Genomic DNA, 24,319 nt, shown 5'->3' on the forward strand with positions numbered 1-24,319 from the left:
GGCCTGCCAGAGTTAACTTATCAAAAACTGCTCCTGATGTTTATGCACGGCAACGCTTCAAATGATTGCACAGGTTCCTTTCTGAAAAGACTCAGAGCCCACTCCCCTTTAAATGCTGGATGCCAGGGCTTAACAGATGGCTCTAGTGGCCAGCTTTAAAACAAGACAAACGGCAGAGGCCAGTTTTCCCTCGCTATAATTTGATTTGCCATGTGCAATTGGCCTTCCTCTGCCAGGGGTGAATAAAAGATTAAGGGGAACATTAGCCCATTTCTGGCCCAGTCCACCTCAGATCCACCAGGATGAGTTTGGAAAGCTTAGACCACTGACTTCTGATAACATAGGTTTCTGGTGCCCTCCAGTGGTACCTTGCCCAAGTGACCATTACTCAAACAGGTCAGCCTCATTAGCAAGCAGTAGGTGGTACAGGAATCACTACAATCAAGCCTGCTCCTATCCTCAGATTTGCAGCAGAAGTACTGGATAATGTTCAGAAACAGGAATTCTGGCCGATTTGGACTCTCTAACCCAGGGACACTGAGCCAATCATAGCGTCTCCACTGTTGCTCCATTGCATCAAACCCAGAAAATGTTTGTTACTTTTAATCTTTGTGAGCCTCCCCTGGAGAGAAAGTAAAATCAACCAGAATTCCTGTTTCTGATCATTATCTAGTGTTCCTGCTGAAAGTGTGTGGATTTTGTTTTATTGCATTTAGCTGAAACAAAGGAACAGACTTGTGTTCCAACAGCAAATGGGATCAAGAGATATATTCCATTTCAAACTGTAGATTTGATGTAGTTCCTACAGAGTGGAGGCTTTCAGCACAGCTTTCTAAAGTAATTTAAATTTTAAAAAGCACAATAAATAGAACAAAATTGCACGACTCCACGAACAAGATCTTCTGATTAGAAGGATAGAAAAAAAAATTGAACTTCTAGATCAGAATATAAAAGACAAAAAAATACAAGGTTCTGAAAATTAATTAGAAAAGCCCAGTTTTGAGGCAAAGTCCCTTCCAACAGTCCAGACTCTCAAGCTTTTGTCATTTCACAGATGGCTGGCAATTTCCAGAAGCAGGCAGTCTCCAATGAATCTAAACCTGTGTTTATGTGCCATTTGTCCAGGTTTAATAGTTAAGCCCCAATCACTCTGTGCTATTGATGGGAGAATATGTGGGTTAAGAATAGAAGAAACAGGAATAGGCCACACAGCCCATCGAGCCTGCTCTGCCATTCAATAAGATCATGGCTGAACTTCTACATCAACTCCACTTTTCCGCCCTATCCTCATATCCCTTGATGCCCTTAGTGCCCAAAAATCTATCGATCTCAGTCTTGAATTTACTTAACAACTGAGCCTCCACAGCCCTCTGGGGTAGAGAATTCCAAAGGGGCAGCACGGTGGCATAGTGGTTAGCACTGTTGCCTCACAGCACCAGGGACCCGGGTTTGAATCTGGCCTCGGGTGACTGTCTGTGTGGAGTTTGCACATTCTCCCCGTGTTTGCGTGGGTTTCCTCCGGGTGCTCCGGTTTCCTCCCACAGTCCAAAGATGTGCGGGTTAGGTTGATTGGCTATGATAAATTGACCCTTAGTGTTAGGGGGATTAAATACGTGGGGTTACGGGGATAGGGTGGGATATGTGTTGGTGTAGGGGTTACGGGGATCGGGTGGGATATGTGTCGGTGCAGGCTCGATGGGCCGAAATGGCCTCTATCTGCACTGTGGGGTTTCTGTGATTCACAACCTTCTGAGTGAAGAAATTTCTCATCTCAGTCCTAAATGGATTGCCCTTGCACCCACAGGTTCTCCATCCCTTCTGAAGTTGGAATACCACAGCACCAGATCAACGTGTCCAGGCTAAAACTCCCTGGTCAGATTTATTTACAGGTTAAATACATAGAAGTTAAATTATGGATTCAGTGCTATTAATTTTGCGGTCATATTGTGGCAGGTCTGTACGAGAGAACACAACTTGCATTTATATAATGCCTTTGCCCCAAGGAGTTTTACAGGAGAAGAATACAAATAGGGAATGGCCTTATAGTTTGAGAATTAGGGCAAAAGCTTCAAATATTTCAAAAACACAGAAAAAATGCCCTCACCTCTCCATTTCTGAAGCACCGGCTAATGAGCCAGACATACTTTCAGACATTGCCGTTTGACTGCTATCTCTTCTGTTTGGTTCTAATCCAACTTTTATGTCATTGAAGTTTTCATATTTTAGAGCCTGGACAAGCTGATGCAGGTACATGAGCAAATCCTATGAAGAACAAAAAGAGCTTTCAGCAATTCAGTTTAAGAACAATTTGCACAGATCAAGTTTTAAAAACGTACAAAATTACAAGGATTTCAAGAAAAGCGCTTGCACGACTACAAATTGAAACTCTTAACACTCTGCCATTCAGGATTTGTGAATTAATCTTAAAACAGTCCAGATCAAGAAACATAAAATCATTCTGCAACTGAAACAAAAAAATGTAGATGAAGAAAAATATTTACTAAAACATTCTACACTGCCAATTTATACTGCTTAAAAAGTGACAACAGATTAATTACAGTATTAGCAATACAACTACAACAACCAAGTTGGATTTAGATTAGCAACTCCTGGCTAGTAGTCATTTTGCAATTCAAATATCCCGTGAGGTTTTGCAGTATTACTACATTCCTGGTTTTGATTCCTCCACCAATATTTTGGAAACTTTCTGCCACATATGGCTGCTTCTTGGCTGATTAGTATGTTGGAATAAACTGGAAGCATTTTGGGACCTTTTCATTTACAAACAGCCTTACTTTGAGTACCAATAAAAGCCCCATGATTTACATACAGCATTGGGCCACAAATCCTGCTTGTAGGTAGGAGCACTGCACTGTGAAGTGCAGGATTTGATCTATTTGTCTTCAACAACATTGGCTCCCTCCATTTTAGCTATGCTACATCACAAAACCATGTCAAGTGTACAGCAGTTTAAACTGTCTTGACTTCACACGTTTATCTCAAGTCTCCCCAGCACTATTGAGCATCTCCTCTCTCCGATATGTTCTCCTCACCCAAAGGCACACTCTTGCTAGGATATGGTGCCACAAGCATCAGCAGCACTCTGGTACCTCACCCAAGTGGCCGTTCTTCACTTGTGAACCTAGACAGGGAGACTATGACCATGGAGACCATCATAGCTAACTCATTATTTCCAGAAACCACATGCACTTTCTAGCAGGGGTCATTAGATGGCAATCAGGAAAATTGATTTTCCCCCTCCTCTGTAAATCAGGGCTTCAGAGGGCAATTGCAGTGTCTTAGGGCTATCTGAGAGTAGCTAACACCGCACAAAAATAGCTATCCTTGTGGTCTCTTGGGTGTCTTGTCCATACAATCAGATCACCAACTGAATACTTACGGTGGGCTTTGATTTAAGAAAGCAAATTCTAAAATTTGACTTAATAGCCAAACTCATTATTTTTCTATAGCAAATGGAAATCAGGACCATAATGTCTTAGAAGTGGTCATTTTCATTTATTAGGGTAGCACACAATTTGGCCACCAATCTTCCAGTGTAGAGTCCCATTATCCTACACAAAATAGGAGCAGCCTTCCACTAAACCAAAAACAAGTCATATTCACCCTTGTGTAACATGGTACTTGCAGAAATTACATCAGTCCTGCTCACCAAAACTCAGGACATCTTATCCGCCAATGAAGGGCATACACACACAAAAACATTTCTTTGAGAAACTTCACCACCAGGCTCCTCAACTTGGTCCGCTGTCGCTTCCAATACTGCTATTGCCAAATATACCAAGAGACACAACAGCAGCCTAGTAGGAATGAGTCTTTCAATGTCCCTTGCTTCCAAATTTTGAAAAAAATTAGCAAATTAGTTAATAAAACCCACCTGGAAAATATCACTGAAATATACAAAAAATACATTAGAAATTAGAACTTCCAATGCAGGTTTCTTGATAACATATTTCAGTATTTTTAACATGAGCTCCAAAGCCTCATATCAGCACCAACAAATGCACTAAGCTATGCGAGCGTATAGTTATTGCTGATTCTTTAGATTCACAATAGATCCCACATTCAAGAGTTTAGTCTCATTAAGCTACAAAATTCTTACCTCATCATCAGCTTGTTGCAACCTAGCAACAGCATACCGTCTTACAGTTGGATTAGTGAATTGTGAGGAAAGCAACTCAAGACCATCCTCCACATCCATTGGCTTCCACTTTCCTAGCAACTCCAAGGCTTGTTTAGCTTCTTGGGCCATGTCCCAGTTTACACACTTTAAAAATTTAGTCAATGCCTACAGAAGATAACTACATTTAGTAAAGCATTTTTACAAGTCAGTTTTGCATTTCCTTATGGGTCCTGTGCATAGTAATGCACATTTGTTTCACAAACCGCTGCTGCAAGTTTCATGAGCAATGAAGTCACTGCAATACTACCACAGTATTATATACTGTAACTGGGGATAGGCACTCACAAAGATACTGTGAAAATTGACAGGGCCATTGTGGAAATCATTCAACATACAGTAGACATTATTGTACTGATTGTATATTATATAAGCCTGATTTCAAGCTTTTAATAGCAGCAGAAAATTGTTTTAGAAACACTTTTCCTTATATAATTTAAAACGTGCATCATAAATGTGCTATTTTTGGTCAATGCTCCCAAAGCACAAATCGGCCAATTCTGGAAGAAAGTTGTGTGAAACATTAAGAGGCTTCCTTCCTAGCTATGAAACAGCATGAAATGTGGCTCAACTTTTTATAGCGACTAGTCCAGAAAACGCTTCTTGACCACCCTTAATTCCCTACTGGACATATTGTCTTGGTGAAAAGTTGGAGCTCAAGGCCTCCTTCTGCTGGGATGAGTCAAGCTTCTGGAATGTGGTTGGCAGTGCCAACTTCCATGGTGAGCCATCCCGAGTCACATTAAAATAGGTTATACAGATGAACATAAAAAAAAAAAAAAAAAAAAAAAAAAAATTGCTCACCACACTCAAATTGTGAATCCAGGGTTGGCACAGGGTATTGGGGTAAGCAAAAGCCACATTTCAGTATTCACAAATTTGCTCTTTTCATTCTGGTTTACAATGACTTATTTTGCATTTTTTATGTAAAATGTGACCCAAACTTTTTTTTTTTTTTTTTTTTTTTTGTGTGTTATATTAAAAGGACGAAGGGGAATAAATTTGAAGTTTAGTGGCAGCGACCTATATCCTAAAAGAATTTTAAATTTTCATTTCTGCTAGTAATCAGAAGGTCAACTAGTATATGCCAACATTAGACATCAGGAAGCACACAATAAGCTTGCTATAGCTTGAAACTTATCTAATTTTAGTAACAAATTTAAAACAAAATCAAAATAGAAAATATGGAGGACAAGTAGCCAAGTACTGTTACCTGAATCTCTCATCTGAGCAGAAGTTCCTAAAAATTAGTAATGGTATTTTTGAAGTCATTGCACTTAAAATGAATTATCCAATCATTTGTATTAAGGAACTTTGAATTAGAGTAGTCATGAAATGACATGGTGACTTCTGAAGCTTTTGCAACTACAGTACTAAGTCCAGAATAAAATAAGTACTCACCTTCTCTTGGTTGGTGAGATAGTATCTAAATTTCCAAACTAGATCTTGTTCTTCAGAGGACAACAATTTAGTGGGAGGATAATTTAAAATAGTCTGGAAAAGAAAAATGTGTGACTTCTTAGAAATACTGCAAAGTACGTTATGGAATTCTTGTTACCCAAACTATTTTGATAAATGCTAATAGTTGTATGGAACAGATGTGTAAATAATTAAAATTCTCATCAAGATGTAGAAAAAAAGAATTTTGCAGCGAGGACTGTTCATGCAAGGGAACAGGCTACCATTCTACTTTAGACATTATGGGGCTGAAATTACTGTGTAAGCATTAACAGATTAGTGAGTTACCACCCCCCACCCCCACCACATGCTGCTGAAATTCCTGTTGAGACTGAACCACATCAACACACAAACCTGACTCCCGTTCAGCATCAATTAAAGGCAAATATGCATGTTTACCCTTGCTGGTCTTCAATCCCACATTGGGTTAATAATACCCTCTACAAAAGGTGGCACTGAGATTCTACAGTAATCCAACAAGGAAAAGAGCTAGATTGCATTCTTAAAATAAAGTGCAATTTAATTGTTTCAGTCCACACTACAGCATAGGTGCTTTAGGAAACTCACTTTAGATGCCAAGGACAAAAACCAAGAGCACCCAAGGTACTAGATGATCCTGGAAACTGGTGTGACGAAAGGTCATCAACCTTAAACATCAACTCGGTTTCTCGCTCCCACGGATGCTGCTTGACCTGCTGACTTTTTCCAACGTATTGTTTTTATTTCAGATTTCCAGCATCCACAGTATTTTGCTCTTGTAGTAGAGGACCCTTGTGTCCCAAGGCTACAGCAGCAGGAACACCTGGATTGACCTGTACCTCAAGCATGTCTATTGCCAGCTACTTCAACCTCACCAAGCAGCAATGTCTCAGCCGTGGCTCAGTGGGTAGCACTCTCGCCTCGGAGTCAAAAGGTTGGGGGTGCAAGTGCCACTTCAGAGACTTGAGCACAAAAATCTAGGCTGGCACTCCAGTGCAGTACTGAGGGAGTGCGGCACTGTCGAATGAGATGTTAAAACGAGACCCCATCTGCTCTCTAAGGTGAATGCAAAAGATCCTATTTCGACGAGGATCAGGGAAGTTATCCCTGGTGTCCTAGCCAATATTTATCCCTCAATCAACAATCACTCAAACAGATTATCTGGTCATTATCACATTGCTGTTTGTGGGAGCTTGCTGTGTGTAAACTGGCTGCCGCGTTTCTGACATTGCAACAGTGACTACACTTCAAAAAGTACTTAATTGGTTGTAATGTGCTTTGGGACCTCCTGAGGTCATGAAAGGCGCTATATAAATGCAAGTCTTTTTTCTGTGTGTAAGAAAGCCATAAATTAACTGAACCATCTCCTAGAACCAAGCGGCAACATCAGCGCCATGCTGCCAGTATTGACAAGAGTGACAACAGTGCAACGTTGCTGTCGCAGACTACTTTCCAGAAACAGCAGAGTACTAGTCAGCTCACTACATTACCCAAATGTCAAAGAAACTCTGTTTCAACATGCCAGTGAATCCGTTATAGTGCCAGCAACCATCAGCGGGGAAAGCTCATCATTCTTAGAGCCTGGTATTGCCAAGGTGCAGAGCACCATTTACTGCATCTAGTTGGCCATTCAAGCATTTCTCAGAAATTGTGCAAACCATAGTTGGAGTGGCCCAAAGTGTGCTACTTATTCCAGTTAAATAGGTAGTTCAGCAGGTTTTTGTGGGTACTTTTCCATTGGCCACTCAAGTGTGCGTTTTAAAAAAAATATATAAAAGCACACCCCAATGTACCCAAGCTTCTAGAAAGCGGAGTAAATTTGAACATTCCAATAAGTAAGTTAGAGGGTACATTTATACTATTACAAAATGATTTCTACTAAGCTTGTAATATAAATCTAGAAAAGAGAAAGAACCCTCTACAACAGGAGGCAGCCTCAAGGTGCATGGGCTGACATTGTACAAAGTACGATTCCAATGTAGTGCCAAATCCACATTATAAAGTGCTCAAATGATCCATTTTAAAAGTACTTGGAGCAAATGAGAGGAAAGACACATCACATTCTCAAACTCTATTTACACTCAAAGCACTTGCATGGATAGCACAATTCTGAAACAGAGCCAGCTAGTATAAAACAAGGTTCTACTTGGCTAGAGCCAACACTGTAGGCTACCACGGACCAATAATATACTGGACTAAGCAATAGTAAACCCGAGACTTGGACTAATAATCCAGAGAATGAGAGTTCACATCCTACCATGGCAGTTTGAGAATTTGCAGTCAGTTTAAATAATCTGTAAAAGGTGACCATGAAGCTGTCAGATAGTCATAAAAACCCAACTAGTTTGCTAAATCTCTAAGGAATGAAATTTGCTGTCCTTATATGGTCTGGTCTATATGAGACTCAACCACAACTTCACAGGGGAAGCAAGGATGGGCAATAAACGCCAGCCTTGCCGGCAACGTCCACATCCCGAGAATTTAATTTAAAATATGAATTATAAAATGCACCCAAAAAATACTGGGGAAAAAAAAAATTGATCTCCCAGCTGGGGAAAGGAGAAACTTGCATTTATATAATGCACTTCACATCCTCAGGGGAACCCAATACATTTACCTACACGGCAACAACAATTTAACAGCCAATTTATACACCGCAAGGTCCCACAAACAGCAAATAAAATAACTGACCAGTTAATCTGTGGTGTTGATTGAGGGATAAATGTTGGCCAGGACGTCAGGAGAACTCATTGCTCTTTACAGGCAGACAGGGCTTCAGTACAAATCTCATCCAAAAGACGGCAGCTCTGACAATGCAGCACTCCCGCAGTATTGCACTGAAGTATTAGCTTAGATTATGTGCTCAAGCACTGGAGTGGGGCTTGAACCAATGACCGTCAGACTCAGAGGTTAGAGCACTAACAAGAGTCCAGTTGGTCCTGGTTAAGAGTAATTTCACTCAATCTCAGCATTAATCATCCCTAGCTCAAGTATAGCATAACCAGACACACAATAAATATCCATTATGCCTCCCTACTGCACCAGTGTGAACTCTTCCATTTCCTGTAGCTGACACCCTTGGATTAGCAAAACTGTCCACAGATTAGTCCTCTGCACTAGAATCTAGGTTGAGTTTGTCCAAACTTAATGGATGTTGATTCTTCTCAAGGTAGTTTTTGTATAGTTTTGGCCTAATTCAAATTCACAGTCTAGAATCACTGTCCACAAGCACCAGTATCTGCCTACCTACGACAAGATTTAACAAAAATTAACAATTTGGGTTTGAATACTAAGTACATGTCAGGGGTGCTTGCAGTGTTTGCAGAGAGAAATCCCAGAAGTTAAAAATGAATTTCAACAGCAGCTGCACTGCTGTCTATGGTGCACACCAGTGCTTTGTGCTACCACTGATTGATGATCCCAATCTTTTAATCCCAGCCTTGGCCGATATTCTCATTTTAGTTTTCCCAAGGTTTCTCGCTGTCCCATTAATATTAGTCTTTAACTGGAGGAATTCTCAAGCCTCATTAAGCTTCCACAAATTACAAGACAAATACAGATTTTGAACTAAAGATGCATTAGACAATCAGGAACTTCAGTTCTGTCAAACATCAGAAGGAAGCCATTTGGCCCATGGTATCTGTACTAACTTCCAAACAACACTCGAAATAGAATTTACTTGTGCACATCTTGCAGCAAAGTTATGCTTTTAGAAAATATTTTTTCTTTTGGGAAACAAAACAGTTACATCTTCAGTAATCTCTAGTAGCTGAATTTAATTAAAAAACAAAAAATAGTTAGGAATTGGCTCCTAGCAATTCAAAAGCAACAATCTTAGCAGTACAAGACAAAGATCTTTCATGATTTCACAGCTTGCTTTCCAATATGTTCAAGTGTACAAACTAATAGTATAAAAATCCTTTTGCTTACAATACAAAAGTCAAGAGTAAACAAAAAAGAGAGTTAAAAAAGTAATTTGTCCAGTTAGCTAAAATGCAGGAAAGGCGTAGGATTAGAATTAGTGTTCGATTATATATATATAATAATAAAGCAAGTTACCAAATGATACTTACAAAGCACATGTTCAACATGTTTAGATGTCTTTTCTAGCGAAAGTTTTCAATATTTGGACTTACATTAAGCTGGTCACGGGTAGCAGCATTTGGCTTCAGGTCATGATCAGAAGGTCCACTTCTCAAACTTCGAGCAAGTTTATGATGCTTGCTTTCTACTAAATTCTCCTATGGTAAAAAATGTATTACTCAGGTTTCAGATTTATACAGGCCAATAGGGTACCTTTAAATTAAAGTATTTAAAGCTTTAGAACTGTTTTTTTCTGTGAACTTTATGTTCATCAAACTGAGGTACATTAATGCAGGGGAATGAACACTAATTCAGGCATCATCAGCAGGAAGCACTCCTAGGACAAGCACAGCAATTGCAAGTTAGATGCACATTGAAGTTCACTGTAATAAGCTCGAACATAGCATACCCCGAACAACAGAAAAGCATTCCCCAGTCCACAAAGTTTTAATTTCCAACAAATCACTACAGATCCAAAGTCTATTAGTTAACTGCTGTGATAGCAGCTCAAGCAATAACACATTTGTATGCCTATTTAACTCATTATTGTGAAACTTTTTGTCTTATGATACTCCTGTGAAGCGCCGTGGGATGTTTTACTATGTTATATAAATACAAGTTCTTGTTATTAAGTTCAGTCCTTACAAAGTCAACTTTAAAAAAAAATTTGTTCATGGGATGTGGACGTCGCTGGCAAAACCAGCATTTATTGCCCATCTCGAATTGTCCTCGAGAAGGTGGTGGTGAGCCGCCTTCTTGAACCGCTGTAGTTCGTGAGGTGAAGGTACTCCCAGCGCTGTTAGTGAGGGAGTTTCAGGATTTTGACCCAGCGACGATGAAGGAACGGTGATATACTTCTAAGTTAGGATGGTGTGTGACTTGGAGGGGAACTTGGAGGTGGTGGTGTTCCCATGCGCCTGCTGTACTTGTCCTTCTAGGTGGAAGAGGTCGCGGGTTTGGGAGGTGCTGCCGAAGAAGCCTTGGCAAGTTACTGCAGTGCATCTTGTAGAGGGTACACACTACAGCCACGGTACGCCGGTGGTGGAGGGAGTGAATGTTTAAAATGGTAGATGGGGTGCCAATCAAGCGGGCTGCTTTGTCCTGGATGAGGTCGAGCTTCCCGAGTGCTGTTGGAGCTGCACTCATCCAGGCAAGTGGAAAGTATTCCATCACACTCCTGACTTGTGCCATGTAGATGGTGGCAAGGCTTCAGGGAGTCAGGAGGGGAGACACTCGCCACAGAATACCTAGCCTCTGACCTGCTCTTGTTGCCACAATACTTATGTAGCTGGTCGTGTTAAGTTTCTGGTCAATGGTGACACCAAGGATGCTGATGGTGGGGGATTCTGCGATGGCAATACCGTTCAATGTCAAGGGGAGGTGGTTACACTCTTGTTGGAGATAGTCATTGCCTGGCACTTGTGTGGCACGAATGTTACCTGCCACTTATCAGCCCAAGCCTGAATGTCATTCAGGTCTTGTTGCATGCAGGCATGGACTGCTTCATTATCTGAGGAGTTGTGAATGGCACTGAACACTGTGTAGTCATCGGTTGGAGGGAAAGTCATTGATGAAGCAGCTGAAGATGGTTGGGCCTAGGACACTGCCCTGAGGAACTCCTGCAGCGATGTCCTGGGGCTGTGATGATTGACCTCCAACCACCACAACCATCTTCCTTTGTGCAAGGTATGACTCCAGCCAGTGGAGAGTTTTCCCCTGATTCCCATTGACTTCAGTTTTACCAGGGCTCCTTGGTGCCACACTCGGTCAAATGCTGCCTTGATGCCAAGGGCAGTCACTCTCGCCTCACCTCTGGAATTCAGCTCCTTTGTCCATGTTTGGACCAAGGCTGTAATGAGGTCTGGAGGAGAGTGGTCTTGGCGGAACCCAAACTGGGCATCAGTGAGCAGCTTATTGGTGAGTAAGTGCCACTTGATAGCACTATCGACGACACCTTCCATCACTTTGCTGATGATTGAGAGTAGACTCATGGGGCGGTAACATGGTAGCTACCACATTACAGTGCTAATTTCAGAAGATATACCCAACTCAACAAAAACTTGCATTTATTTCGTACCTTTAACGTAGTAAAAATCCCAATGCGCCTCACAGGAGCGATTATCAAACAAAATTTTATACCGAGCCATTAAGGAAATAATAGGTGACCAAAAGTTTGGTCAAAGAGGGAGGTTTTAAGGATCGTCGTAAAAGGAGGAGAGGGTAGAGAGGTATAGGGAGAAAATTCCAGACCTTAAGGCCTAGGTAGCTAAAGGCATATCCACCAATGGTGGAACAAAGAAAATTGAGGAGGCACAAGAGGCCAGAATTGGAGGAGTGCAGAGATCGCGGAGGGTTGTAGGCAATGTTCCAGTTAAGCTGTACGGCCACACAGCAGTCTGGAGGTCCTGTGCAGGCTGCTTGCCGGCTTTTAATTGGGAAAAAACCACGCATGCGCGAAAATTTGAATGGGCCACGCACCCAAAAAAATTAGCGGGAACATTGGTTGTGGGAGTTGGGGGGGGGGGGGGGGCGGTTACAGAGATAGGGAGGAGCGAGGCCATGGAGTGATTTTTAAAAAACAAGGATGAGATTTTTTTTTTTTTTAATATAAATCAAGGCATTGACCAATCGGGAGCCAATGTAGGTCTGCGAGCACAGGAGTGATGGATGAACAGGACTTGGTGCGAGTTAGGATACGGGCAGTAGTTTTTGATGCACTCAAGTTTATGGAGAGTGGGAGGCCGGCCAGGAGAGCACTGGAATAGTTGAGTCTAGAGGCAACAAAGGCACAGATGAGGGTTTCAGCAGCAGATGAGCTGAGGCAGGGGCGCTGACAGGCGATGTTAGAGGTGGAAGTAGGTAGTCTAGGTGATGGAGAGGATTTGGGGTCGGAAGCTCCGCTCAGTGTCAAATAGGACGCCAAGGTTGCGAACAGCCTCGTTCATCTGCAAACAGTGGTCGGGAGAGGGATAGAGTCAGTTGCTAGGGAAAGGAGTTTGTGGTGGGGACCAAAGACAATGGCTTTAGTATTCCCAATATTTAATTGGAGGAAGTTTCTGCTGGGTGTCATAAGCATACATGTGGAACTTGGCATGTTTTCAGCTGATGTTGCCAAGAGGCAGAATTTTCCAAAACTCAATGACAGTTACAATTTAGTACAAAATACCTCACATGCACTTGCACAAATGGTTGACAGAACTATTGGCACAGAAATTCGGGTCCTAACGTGCGAGTACACACGGGGTACTCACGTGTAGGCCCAGCGAAAGTGTCGGTTTCGTGCATGCACTGCGCATGCGTGGGAAACCGGCACTTCCGTTCCCCTGAAAGAAGGGGTTCAGAAATCGAAAGCGTGCGCCGGAGAGGCAGCGCGTGCGCATTGAACTTACGCTTTTTTTCCAAGTTTTTCCCCAGGAGGGCAAGTCTCCAGCAGTTACACTTTTAAAAAGCAGGCGCAAGGCCTGCTTTTAACAAGGTAAGTGGTGAATTAATTAAAATTAAACATTTTTTCCACAGGTTTATTATTTTTAAATACTTTAAAGAAAGGTAAGTTTATTTTAGCCCCATTAGAAAATGTAATTAATTTTTTCAAAAATTTAAATTGTTTAAAATAGTTATTTCATGTAATTTATAGTTTATTTTAAAAATGTGATTAAAAAAAAAATTATTTGAGGTTTTAGTGATGTTTTGGGGCTTATGATATTTAAAGGTTTGACAGCTCTTCCTGTCAAACTTATGAATGAAGCATTCCCTGCTACCATTGGCTCTCCATGGCCAACGTGATCCCAGGGGACGCATCGAACTAACTGCGCCCCTGGGATACACAAGCACCGCGCGCCGGCAGTTGGAGGAGGCCCAGGATCGGAATCCCACCTGGGCCCACAGCTCAACGGCCGGCGCGCTAAATAAGTGCAGGTCGGGGGCTTGCACCCGCAGGAAGCCTCCGACCCGAATTTCTGGACCATTAAAAAAAATTAAATGCACTATATAATTGGTGCAGGCTTGTCAAATATTTTCATTTGTTACGCTTTGTCAAGAATCCCAATTTCTTCCCAACTTTCATAGTAAGTTATATCAAGATTGAAAGCACTTTAAAATATGTTCCAAAAAAAAGGAAAGACATAACTTCCATAGAGAAAAAAAATATGTATTTTGAAGTTATACATACCATTGACATCTGAGGATCTGGCACTTTGACAATCTCTGAGCTCGTTAGATTTGGAGAAGACTCATCACCATCCTGGTTAAAATTGCATTTGGAGACAAAAATTGGTCTAATTAGCATCAATAGAAATGATCAGAAATTGAATTTCTTCAAATATCACTTGAGCATTAGCAATGGGACACATCGCACTTTGGCTTGAAACAGCAAGTACAGTTGCTTTCTTCAATAAGAGAATGATAAGCTGAAATGAATATGCCAACTGAAAGTATACTTATAAAAAAAACAAATTTACACAAGTTTTAGGTACAGGAAACTTTGTGCTATCCGGCACCGACGGGACCGAGCTGTTGCCATCCCATCAAAACTGCCGGACAAACCAGCGCTAATGTTGAAACATACGGAGATTTTGAGCTCCGTATCTGGCAACAAACCCTGTTGCAGCTTCTAAACAGTCAGCCGTACCTTGCAAGCGTCTCTGTAGCTTAGCAACAGCTTCAGCAAGACCTTGCAGAGCCTGACTGGTGAAAAAAAAGCAACGAAGAGAAAAAAAACCTAACGAAACGGCTCCTGATTTTTGCCGGTAGCTCGAGCATTCCGGACAGTTAACCTCCGGATAAACCAAAGTTTCCTGTACCAGGTATTTAGAATTTCTAGCATTCCACATCAAGTTGCTTTATGCGCTCAAGGTTTTTCAGCAAGAAGTGCTTTCAATGACACTCACAGCTCAAGTTGGAAAAAAGTGACGCTGTGTATTTGCAAGGAGCATATACTCTGAATTTTTAGAAACAATTTCACATGTAAAGTGCACTTAAATGGAGCCAGTAAGTTTCTGTGCCTCCAACCAAGAATGCAATGAACCAAGCTCTATTCAAGTAACTAATGCTTAAGGGGTAAAATATACTTTTGAGCATGCAAATATCTAGCATGCAAATTCACCAAAGTTTGGCAACCTCATCAGAACAAAAATCAACTATTCCACAATCTTACCTAAACAAAAAGCAGATCGCTGAAAATTAACTTTAGAACAAAATAGCATTTTTACACAATTACAAATAATCTGTAACCAAAATGTAACAGAAAATATTAATGACAAACCTTCTCATAATAAACAATACCGTATTCTTTGTCTTCAGACTTAACACGGGGAAATTCAACCATGAGATACATAAAATTAGAGCTTCTTTTTTCACACTGCAACAAAAAAGGGACGTGAAGTAAAAAGGCTGTGCATTTTATTGAAAAATGTTCTCATGGAAGTGATATTACCAGGAAGCTTTTCTTTTAAGTTGACCAAATAAAATATAGGCATTCAGACTGGCTACTTAGCATATGGAAAAAAAGCAAGGCAAGAATGAATACACATCAGTAAAGCACAGCTCCTCCAGATCCAGCTTACCTCATTTATCATCTCGATCTCTCTAAAAGTAAGCCGGTCCAACCAATCAACCTTCACCATATGACCTTGACGATGTGCTTTGGTGAGCTTTAAGAAAAGCAAAAAAAAACTAAATCAGCTATGTCACAAGCTAAACATTCTGCACAAGCTTGGCATGCTTATTTCAACTAATAATTTCAGACAATCTAACATGGCTCTAGCTGGGAAACTAGGAGTGAGCAAAGTGGCTGCAAATGACTATTCATCTACAGACAGCAGAGTTTAATGGGCCCATTTTCAAGGGGACCCCAGAATAAGTTTGCTAGAGATCCAGTCATTTAATTGACCCTTAGTTGGCGTGCCAGAATTTATAAGTAACTGTTCTACAAATGAATCATTTTTTAATCTCTTAACTAGCAATATAGGGAGACACAGTACCATTGTACTACAGATTTGGTTCAGAGATCTGTAGAGGGCATTTTGCAGCCTGCAGACTTTAGTTATCACAGAATCACAGAATCTACAGTGCAGATAGAGGCCATTTCGGCCCATCGAGCCTGCACCGACACATATCCCACCCTATCCCCGTAACCCCACGTATTTAATCCCCTAACACTAAGGGTCAATTTATCATAGCCAAATCAACCTAACCTGCACATCTTTGGACTGTGGGAGGAAACCGGAGCACCCGGAGGAAACCCACGCAGACACAGGGAGAATGTGCAAACTCCACACAGACAGTCGCCCGAGGCCAGATTTGAACCCGGGTCCCTGGCGCTGTGAGGCAACAGTGCTAACCACTATGCCACCGTGCCCCCCTATGCTAGCTGTGTCTTGCACTGAACTCCGTTAAACTGTGCATGCTTACACAGTGCCAACAGGTTAATTTCCAGTGCTAGGGGAGAATGGACAGCACATTCAGGTCTCTCTCAACATCCTTGTTTATATTTTAAAAACTTATGATTTCCTGTTAACTTTTTCTATTAGAATTTCCTATCTCTACTGGTGGGAGCATGTAATTACAGTGTGACAAGTTTACATAGGCAGTTTCTCCTATAAATATTGACATGGGCTGGATGGTCATCCCAATGTAGTCGTGCTGGGCCTGGAGTTATAGCTACAACTTATACTAGCAACAAAGTGAGATGAAAGAGCAACTGGAAGCTAGAGCCTGATCCTGGGAGAAAGGAAATGGGCTTAGGAGGGATCAGGTAGGCAGTTTCAAGAGATGGATCTCAGCACTGGGGGCAAGAGGCATATCTGAGGACGAATGGGACTCAGGCTACAGATTGATAGTGTGACAAGAATGCTAGGGTTGGTCCCTGGTAACAATGATACTAAGTCACATGATTAACTAAGCAGCTCCAGGCTTCATCTGGCCACCAGCTGTCAGTGTGGCATTTTAATTAAATTAAAAATTTTAATCCTCATGTTTAAAAATCTCCATGACTTTGCCTCACAATATTAGCGCTGCAATCACTTTCAACACTCACTTCCAAATCAGAAACACTAAACTTTCTTTAAAATCATGCTGAAAATATAAGCAGGCCCCACAAAATGCATCATGCAATTTGTCAAAAGGCGGCAGTCTACTTTTTTTGCCACTTAATTACAACAAATAGGACTAAAAAGAATGGAATTTCAGGCAATATTAGTCGTTAGTGTGGCTGCCATTTTAGCTGGATGAGTACTGCTTAAATGCGTTGGGACATTTTGCTACATTAAAAGGAACTATATAAATGCAAATTGTTCTTGCTTATGGAGAAAAGAATGTACCAAACTCAGATCAACAGGACTTTAAAAAATAAAATAAAATGCACTTTGTTTCGGGTTGACTTAAAACTACTTGCTGTCGTTTTCTGGGAGATGGGGAGGTGGCACAAAGAGGAAAGGATATACTTCAATATACTCTCCCTCCCCTTCAATAATTTTTTTAAATTATCACCAGGAAGGAGAAAAAATTGCACTGAGGAAATAGCCTTCTGGAGATCTATTATAGGTCTCTGCAGCAGAAGAGACCCACTTGGTTACATGATAGATCGATCTTCAGTTTGCATGCTTTGTATCCTGTTTTTGGACAAGTAACAATCCTGTCCTTTGATAACCATCCTATACTTCACATACACTATTAAAGAGCTCAATATTGGCTGCGCTTCACAAGAGGATGTTGATCTCTGCTCAACATGGCAACAAAAGCAGACAAAACCTACAGCACACATCAAATGAACAGATTCCTCTCTGTTCCTATCTTCCTATTTCCAGAAGACACAGATATATATAAATCTATGGATCTAGCAGCTCAAAACTGGGCATCCATGAGGCACTGTCGGCCATCAGCAGCAGAATTGTATTCCACCACAATCTGTAACCTCATGGCCCAGCATATCCCTCACTCTACCATTACCATCAAGCAAGTGGACCAACCCTGGTTCAATAAGGAGTGTAGAAGAGCATGCCAAGAGCAGCACCAGGCGTACCTAAAAATGAGGTGCCAAACTGGGGAAGCTGCAACACAGGACTACATGCCTGCTAAACAGCAGATGCAGCATGCTATAGACAGGGCTAAGCGATCTCACAATCAACGGATCAGATCAAAGCTCTGCAGTCCTGCCACATCCAGTCGTGAATGGTGGTGGACCATTAAACAACTAATGGGAGGAGGAGGCTCCATGAATATCCCCATCCTCAATGATGGTGGAGTCCAGCACGCGAGTGCAAAAGACAAGGCTGAAGCGTTAGCAACTGTTGGATTGCAAAAGTAGGCCTGTGAATCAAAGCCTGAATCCTCTAGTCTTTAAATATATTAACCAAAGCTGTAGGGAGGGCTGTAGTACTAGAAACCATTCAAAGGATGTTTAGCTTCACGTATTAGGAAAATATATAAAATGGACATGTAGCATTTAGGTAGCTTCAACGCATGATGGGATACTTGACCATCATATTAACCCTCTTAATCAAGTACTGTAGAAATAACATTTACTAGACTCTTAGGGGTCGATTTTCAGTATGCCGTGAGGCGGGCTAAAATCCCGAATTCGGGGGTCCCGACACCATCCCGCCCAAAACCCGCCTCCATGCAAGTTTCAAAGGAGGTGGGGACCCGCCGACCCAAGGTGGGAAGGGATTAGAGGCAGTTAACAGGCAGTTAACAGGCAGTTTTTAGCCTAATCCCTATTTTGAAGGTTATTGTGTGGGATTCCCAACTGCTCCAAACCACGCCAGGTTAGAGGAGTCAGGCCGTCGGGTTGAAGGACTTGGAGGGGGGTCGAGATGTCGATGTTCAGGTGAGTGATGGGTGTATGAGTGCAAAGGTAAGTGTGTTTGGTGTGTCTAAAGTGTGTAAAGAAGTTTAAATTACCTGTACTTACCTTTACAGCCTTCCTTCCTCTAGGCTTCGGGAGTCCATCATTCAGTCAGCACAGAAAGCAGAATGGCTGCGATCTGTCAAAAGTGACAGCCTGCAGCTTTCAGTGCCAGCGAGATTTCTAACTGAGTCTGCGTAGAAGGACTCAGGTTATAAGTAAGACCGTCAGTGTTTGACAGCTTCAAGCAGCTGTGCTTAAAATATAGTGATTAAAATTGATGTGCCTTCAATAACCACAAAACTAGAAGTTATAGACTTTAACAAGTTGGCTTTTAATCACTAAGATCAGAGCTAACATCTCAACACACTGACTGGCTCGCAGGAATGAGTCATACAGATCCTGGGATCTTTATGCAAGAGAAGTCAGGGGCGGAGTCAAGAGCCAAGACCTGGAACCTTCCAGGTTAGTCAGGAAAGAGGAATTGAAACTATACACCGTGTGGGGGAGGGTAATATACATGAGTGCAAAACGAATACAGGCAAGAACGAATACAGGCAAGACAAACAGATTTCATTACATTCACCCCTTCTTTAGATTTAGTCCATCGGGGTGATGTTTCTTAAAAGTTGGTATAAGTGAGTCTGTCAGGAGGTTTTGCGGTTCTCAGTGATCGGCGCAAAGCCGGTTGGGGTGCCTCTAGGGGAGTGGATTCTGGTTCCTCCGCTGTCCGGGCCTCCGCAGTGTCTTCCAGGTTATCTGCAGTGTCCTCCAGGTTAAAGTTGGGTATTGATACCTCTGGGCGTCCGGTCTCTTTTTGGTGTAGGTCTTCCTCGGGTAGTCTCTCATCGTTCTCTCCACTCCCCGAGGGAGCGAGGTCTTTTATGGAAACAGTGTCCTCTCGCCCGTCAGAGTATTCGATATAGGCGTACTGAGGGTTTGCATGGAGGAGCTGTGCCTTTTCCACAAGGGGGTCCGTTTTATGGCCTCTCACGTGCTTCCGCAATAGTACTGTCCCCGGAGACGTCAGCCACGCGGGTAGAGATATGCCCGAGGTCGATTTCTGGGGGAAAACGAACATCTTTTCGTGAGGGGTAGCGTTAGTGGCTGTACATAACAGAGACCTTATGGAGTGGAGCACGTCTGGGAGGACTTCCTGCCAGCGGGAGGTCGGAAGGCCTTTTGACTTTAAGGCTAACGTGACAGCCTTCCAAACAGTAGCATTCTCCCTTTCCACTTGCCCATTACCCCGGGGGTTGTAGCTAGTGGTTCTGCTAGTGGCTATCCCCTTTGAGAGCAAGAACTGGTGCAGTTCGTCACTCATTAATGACGTCCCCCTATCGCTGTGTATGTAGTTCGGCATGCCAAACATGCAGAATAGATTACCGAGACACTTGATGACCGTGGCACTGGTCATGTCTGGGCAGGGAATGGCGAAGGGGAAGCGGGAATATTCATCGATGATATTGAGGAAGTATACGTTACGGTCGGCAGAGGGAAGGGGTCCCTTGAAGTCCAGACTTAGGCGCTCGAATGGCCGTGTGGCTTTGATAAGGTGTGCACGGTCAGGCCTGTAGAAACGAGGCTTGCATTCCGCACAGATGCGGCAGGCTCTGGTCATTGCCCTGACCTCCTCGATGGAGTGGGGCAGATTGCGGGACTTTATAAAATGATATAGTCGGGTGACCCCTGGGTGACAGGGGTCGTTGTGGAGACCCTGTAATTTGTCCGTATGAATGCTGGCACACATTCCCCGCGATAGTGCGTCTGGGGGTTCATTAAGGGCTCCCGGCCTGTACATAATATCGTAGTCGAACGTGGATAGTTCGATCCTCCACCTGAGTATTTTGTCATTCTTGATTTTCCCCCTTTGTTTGTTATTAAACATGAAAGCCACCGACCGCTGGTCGGTGAGCAGGGTGAAACGTTTGCCGGCTAGGTAGTGTCTCCAGTGCCGCACTGACTCCACTATAGCCTGTGCCTCCTTCTCGACAGAAGAGTGCCTGATTTCAGGTCCCTGAAGGGTTCGGGAGAAGAAGGCCACAGGTCTCCCAGCCTGATTGAGGGTCACAGCTAAAGCAAAGTCTGACGCATCGCTTCCGACTTGAAAGGGAATGCTTTCGTCCACTGCACACAGTGCAGCCCTTTCAATGTCCTGTTTGATACTGGTGAAAGCTTCCCGAGCTTCAGCTGATAGTGGGAAGGACGTCGATTTAATGAGGGGTCGGGCCTTATCAGAGTAATTGGGCACCCATTGGGCATAATACGAAAAAAATCCCAGGCACCTTTTTAAAGCTTTGGGATTGTGTGGCAGGGGCAGTTCCTTTAGGGGGCGTAATCGGTCAGGGTCCGGTCCAATTACCCCATCTTCCACCACACAGCCGAGGATACAGAGACAGGTTGTGTTGAAGACACATTTGTCTTCGTTGTAGGTTAGATTCAGCTTTAGGGCAGTTTTTAAAAATCTCGCAAGATTTAGATCGTGGTCTTGCTGGTTGTGCCCGCAGATAGTGACATTGTCCAGATAGGGGTAGGTAGCTTGTAGTTTATTCTCGTCAACCATGCGGTCCATCTCACGTTGGAAGACCGAGACCCCATTTGTTACCCCGAAGGGCACTCTGAGAAAATGGTAGAGGCGCCCGTTCGCCTCAAAGGCGGTGTATGGGCAGTCCTCCGTTCTAATGGGGAGCTGGTGATACGCGGATTTGAGGTCGATAGTCGAGAAGACTCGGTATTGCGCGATCTGGTTGACCATTTCTGATGTGGGGTAAAGGGTAGGCGTCCAGCTGGGTATAAATATTAACAGTCTGGCTGTAGTCAATTACCATCCGTTTCTTTTCGCTATTTTTAACTATGACTACTTGGGCACGCCACGGACTGGTACTGCATTCAATAATGCCTTCCCGCAGGAGTCTGTCCACTTCCGCCTTGATAAAGTGTCTGTCTTCCAGACTGTACCGTCTACTTTTGGTCGCTATGGGCCTACAGTTCGGAGCGAGATTAGCGAATAAAGAGGGCGGGCTGATTTTTAAGGTTGATAGGCCACAGACTGTGAGTGGCAGATGGGACCCGCCATATGCTAGCGTGACACTTTCGTGGTGGCACTGGAAGTCCAGGCCCAAGATTACATTAAGAGAGTTCTGGCATCACGAGGAATTTAAAATCCTTGTAGTCCGTGCCTTTTACAGTCAGTGTTACCACACAGTAGCCCAAAATGTCTGAAGTGTGGGGCTTAGCAGCCATAGCAATTCTGCTCTGTGTAGGGGTTACCGTTAATGAGTGCTGCCGTACCAGGCTAGGGTGGATAAAACTCTCGGTACTCCCACAGTCAATTAAACATTTCGTTAAATTCCCGTTTACCTGTAAGTCCATCATGGGTTTTGTCAACGGGTGTGGCCTGGATTGATCCACCGTGATCGAAGCCACTGTTGGGCCCTGGGCGGCCGTTGAGTCGGGAAAAGATGGCGGATCCCAAGATGGCGGCACGCACGAGGCGGTGACGGAGTTGGAAATCGGATTCCCCCTGCAGACTTTGCTAAAATGCCCCTTTTTCTTACATTTGAAGCATGTAGCGTCTTTCGCTGGGCATCGTTGTCTGGGGTGCTTGGCCTGGCCGCAGAAGTAGCATTTCGGGCCTCGAGACATTGCCGCTGTAGTAGGACTCCTGGGTAAACTTCTGTGTGGGGACTCCGGCGGTGTAGAGCTGGTCTGAGACCTGGATGGGGAAGATGGCTGATTCCAAGATGGCGGCCCGCTCGAGGCGGTGAGGGCCGCATGGCCGGAAGAATGAGAGAGTCAGAGTTGTTCTGGGCCACGTCCAGCGATCGCGCAGTGGCCACTGCCTTTTTTAAGTCCAGGACCTCCTTCTCCAGCAGTCTCTGCCGGATATAATTCGATTTGAGGCCCGTGATGAAGGAATCGCGGACCAATTCGTCAGAGTACGCGTTGGCCGTCATGGCCTTGCAGTTACAGTCCCGGACCAAGTCCTTTAGGCCCTGTAAGAAATCGTCCATCGATTCCTCAGGTCGCTGCCTGCGGGTAGCCAGCAGATGTCTTTTAAGCACGTCTTGACAGATGAAATTTCAGTCCGTGACGTCACCTGTTGCCGGGTGGCCCTTAATTGGCCTGCTGAGCGGGCTCAAGGTCAATCAAGTGAAAATCGCGTGGATTGGCCACATCTCGATGGAGGCGGGACTACAACCCAAACGTTGTAGTCCCGCCTCCTTCTCGACTTCTGATTGAAAATCCAGCCTTTAGTCTCTGTCTTTGTTGTTATCAGTGTTACAGAAGCAGTGTTTAATGCAGCTGGCCTTCTGAGACATAAGGGAAACTGAACTTCATCGGGAGTCGGCCATTTCTAGCTCTGCCTCAAACACCTTATCTTCCTTTGTAATGTCTGCTCGTAACTAAAAGCAGACATTGTTTATCAGCTCAAGACTTAAGCGACCTTGCTCACAGAAGCTAGAAACTAGATGTTATGCTGTATGTCAGAACACTTCAGGGCGGCTCCCGACATTGAGTAACTAATCACGCCAACCAATAAGGGAGTGACGGTAGTGACGCAGTTTGTATGTGTATGTTTACTTTTGCAACTTAATGGGTGTTACCTATCGAAAGGTATATCAAGGCTTGTAGATTGTATTTCGTTGAGAGAAAAGGTTTGATTCTGGGGAAATCAGCCTCTCTCCCTTGTGCACAAGCTTTCTAGCTATTTACTAATAAAACATTTTATTTTGTCAGCAGTTCCGTCTCAGTGTGGTTTTGCTCCAAAAATTCGAATCTAACACAACCATCTTCAGCCAGAAGTGCCGAGTGGATGATCCATATCGGCCTATTCCAGAGGTCGCCATCACAAAAGCCAGTCTTCAGTCATTTCGATTCACTCCACATGCCATAAAGAAACGGCTGAGCGCACTGGATACAGCAAAGGCTATGGGCCCCGACAACATCCCGGCTATCGTGCTGAAGACTTGTGCTCCAGAACTAGCCGCGCCTCTAGCCAAGCTGTTCCAGTACAGCTACAACACTGGCACCTATCTGACAATGTGGAAAACTGCCCAGGTATGTCCTGTCCACAAAAGGCAGGACAAATCCAACCTGGCCAATTACCACCCCATCAGTCTACTCTCAATCATCAGCAAAGTGATGGAAGGTGTCGTCGATAGTGCTATCAAGCGGCACTTACCTATAACCTGCACACTGATGCCAAGTTTGGGTTCCGCCAAGACCACTCGGCTCCCGACCCGATTACAGCCTTGGTCCAAACATGGACAAAGGAGCTGAATTCCAGAGGCGAGGTGAGGGTGATTGCCCTTGACATCAAGGCAGCATTTGACCAACTGTGGTATCAAGGAGCCCTAGTAAAACTGAAGTCAATGGGAATCAGAGGGAAAATGCTCCACTGGCTGGATTTATACCTAGCACAAAGGAAGATGGTTGTGGCGATTGAAGGTGTTCCTCAGGGTAGTGTCGTAGGCCCAACCATCTTCAGCTGCTTCATCAGTGACCTTCCCTCCAACATAACGTCAGAAATGAAGACTGCACAGTGTTCAGCGCCATTCACAGCTCCTCAGATAATGAAGCAGTTCATGCCCGCATGCAACAAGACCTGGACGACGTTCAGGCTTGGGCTGATAAGTGGCAGGTAACATTCGCGCCACAGAAGTGTCAAGCAATGACTATCTCCAACAAGCAAGAGTCTAACCACCTCCCCTTGACATTCAACAGCATTACCATCCCCAAATCCCCCACCATCATCA

General features: G+C 43.6%; 1 protein-coding gene across 2 annotated transcripts in view; it reads right to left on the minus strand.

The window, feature by feature from the left end:
• pik3c3 (phosphatidylinositol 3-kinase, catalytic subunit type 3) overlaps nucleotides 1-24,319 on the minus strand; it is a 153,364-nt gene that overhangs the window by 85,139 nt on the left and 43,906 nt on the right. For both annotated transcript variants that reach the window (XM_085973256.1, XM_085973266.1), the window contains exons 5-11: nucleotides 15,280-15,366; nucleotides 14,979-15,074; nucleotides 13,887-13,958; nucleotides 9,772-9,876; nucleotides 5,600-5,692; nucleotides 4,121-4,306; nucleotides 2,105-2,262 (exon numbers count right to left, since the gene is read on the minus strand). In XM_085973256.1, the coding sequence (XP_085829382.1) occupies nucleotides 2,105-2,262; nucleotides 4,121-4,306; nucleotides 5,600-5,692; nucleotides 9,772-9,876; nucleotides 13,887-13,958; nucleotides 14,979-15,074; nucleotides 15,280-15,366 (797 nt within the window). The remainder of the gene's footprint in view (nucleotides 1-2,104; nucleotides 2,263-4,120; nucleotides 4,307-5,599; nucleotides 5,693-9,771; nucleotides 9,877-13,886; nucleotides 13,959-14,978; nucleotides 15,075-15,279; nucleotides 15,367-24,319) is intronic.

Source organism: Somniosus microcephalus, chromosome 2 (assembly GCF_052327205.1).
Source record: "Somniosus microcephalus isolate GS21.2 chromosome 2, FLI_Smic_1.0, whole genome shotgun sequence".
NCBI classification, from domain to species: Eukaryota; Metazoa; Chordata; class Chondrichthyes; order Squaliformes; family Somniosidae; genus Somniosus; species Somniosus microcephalus.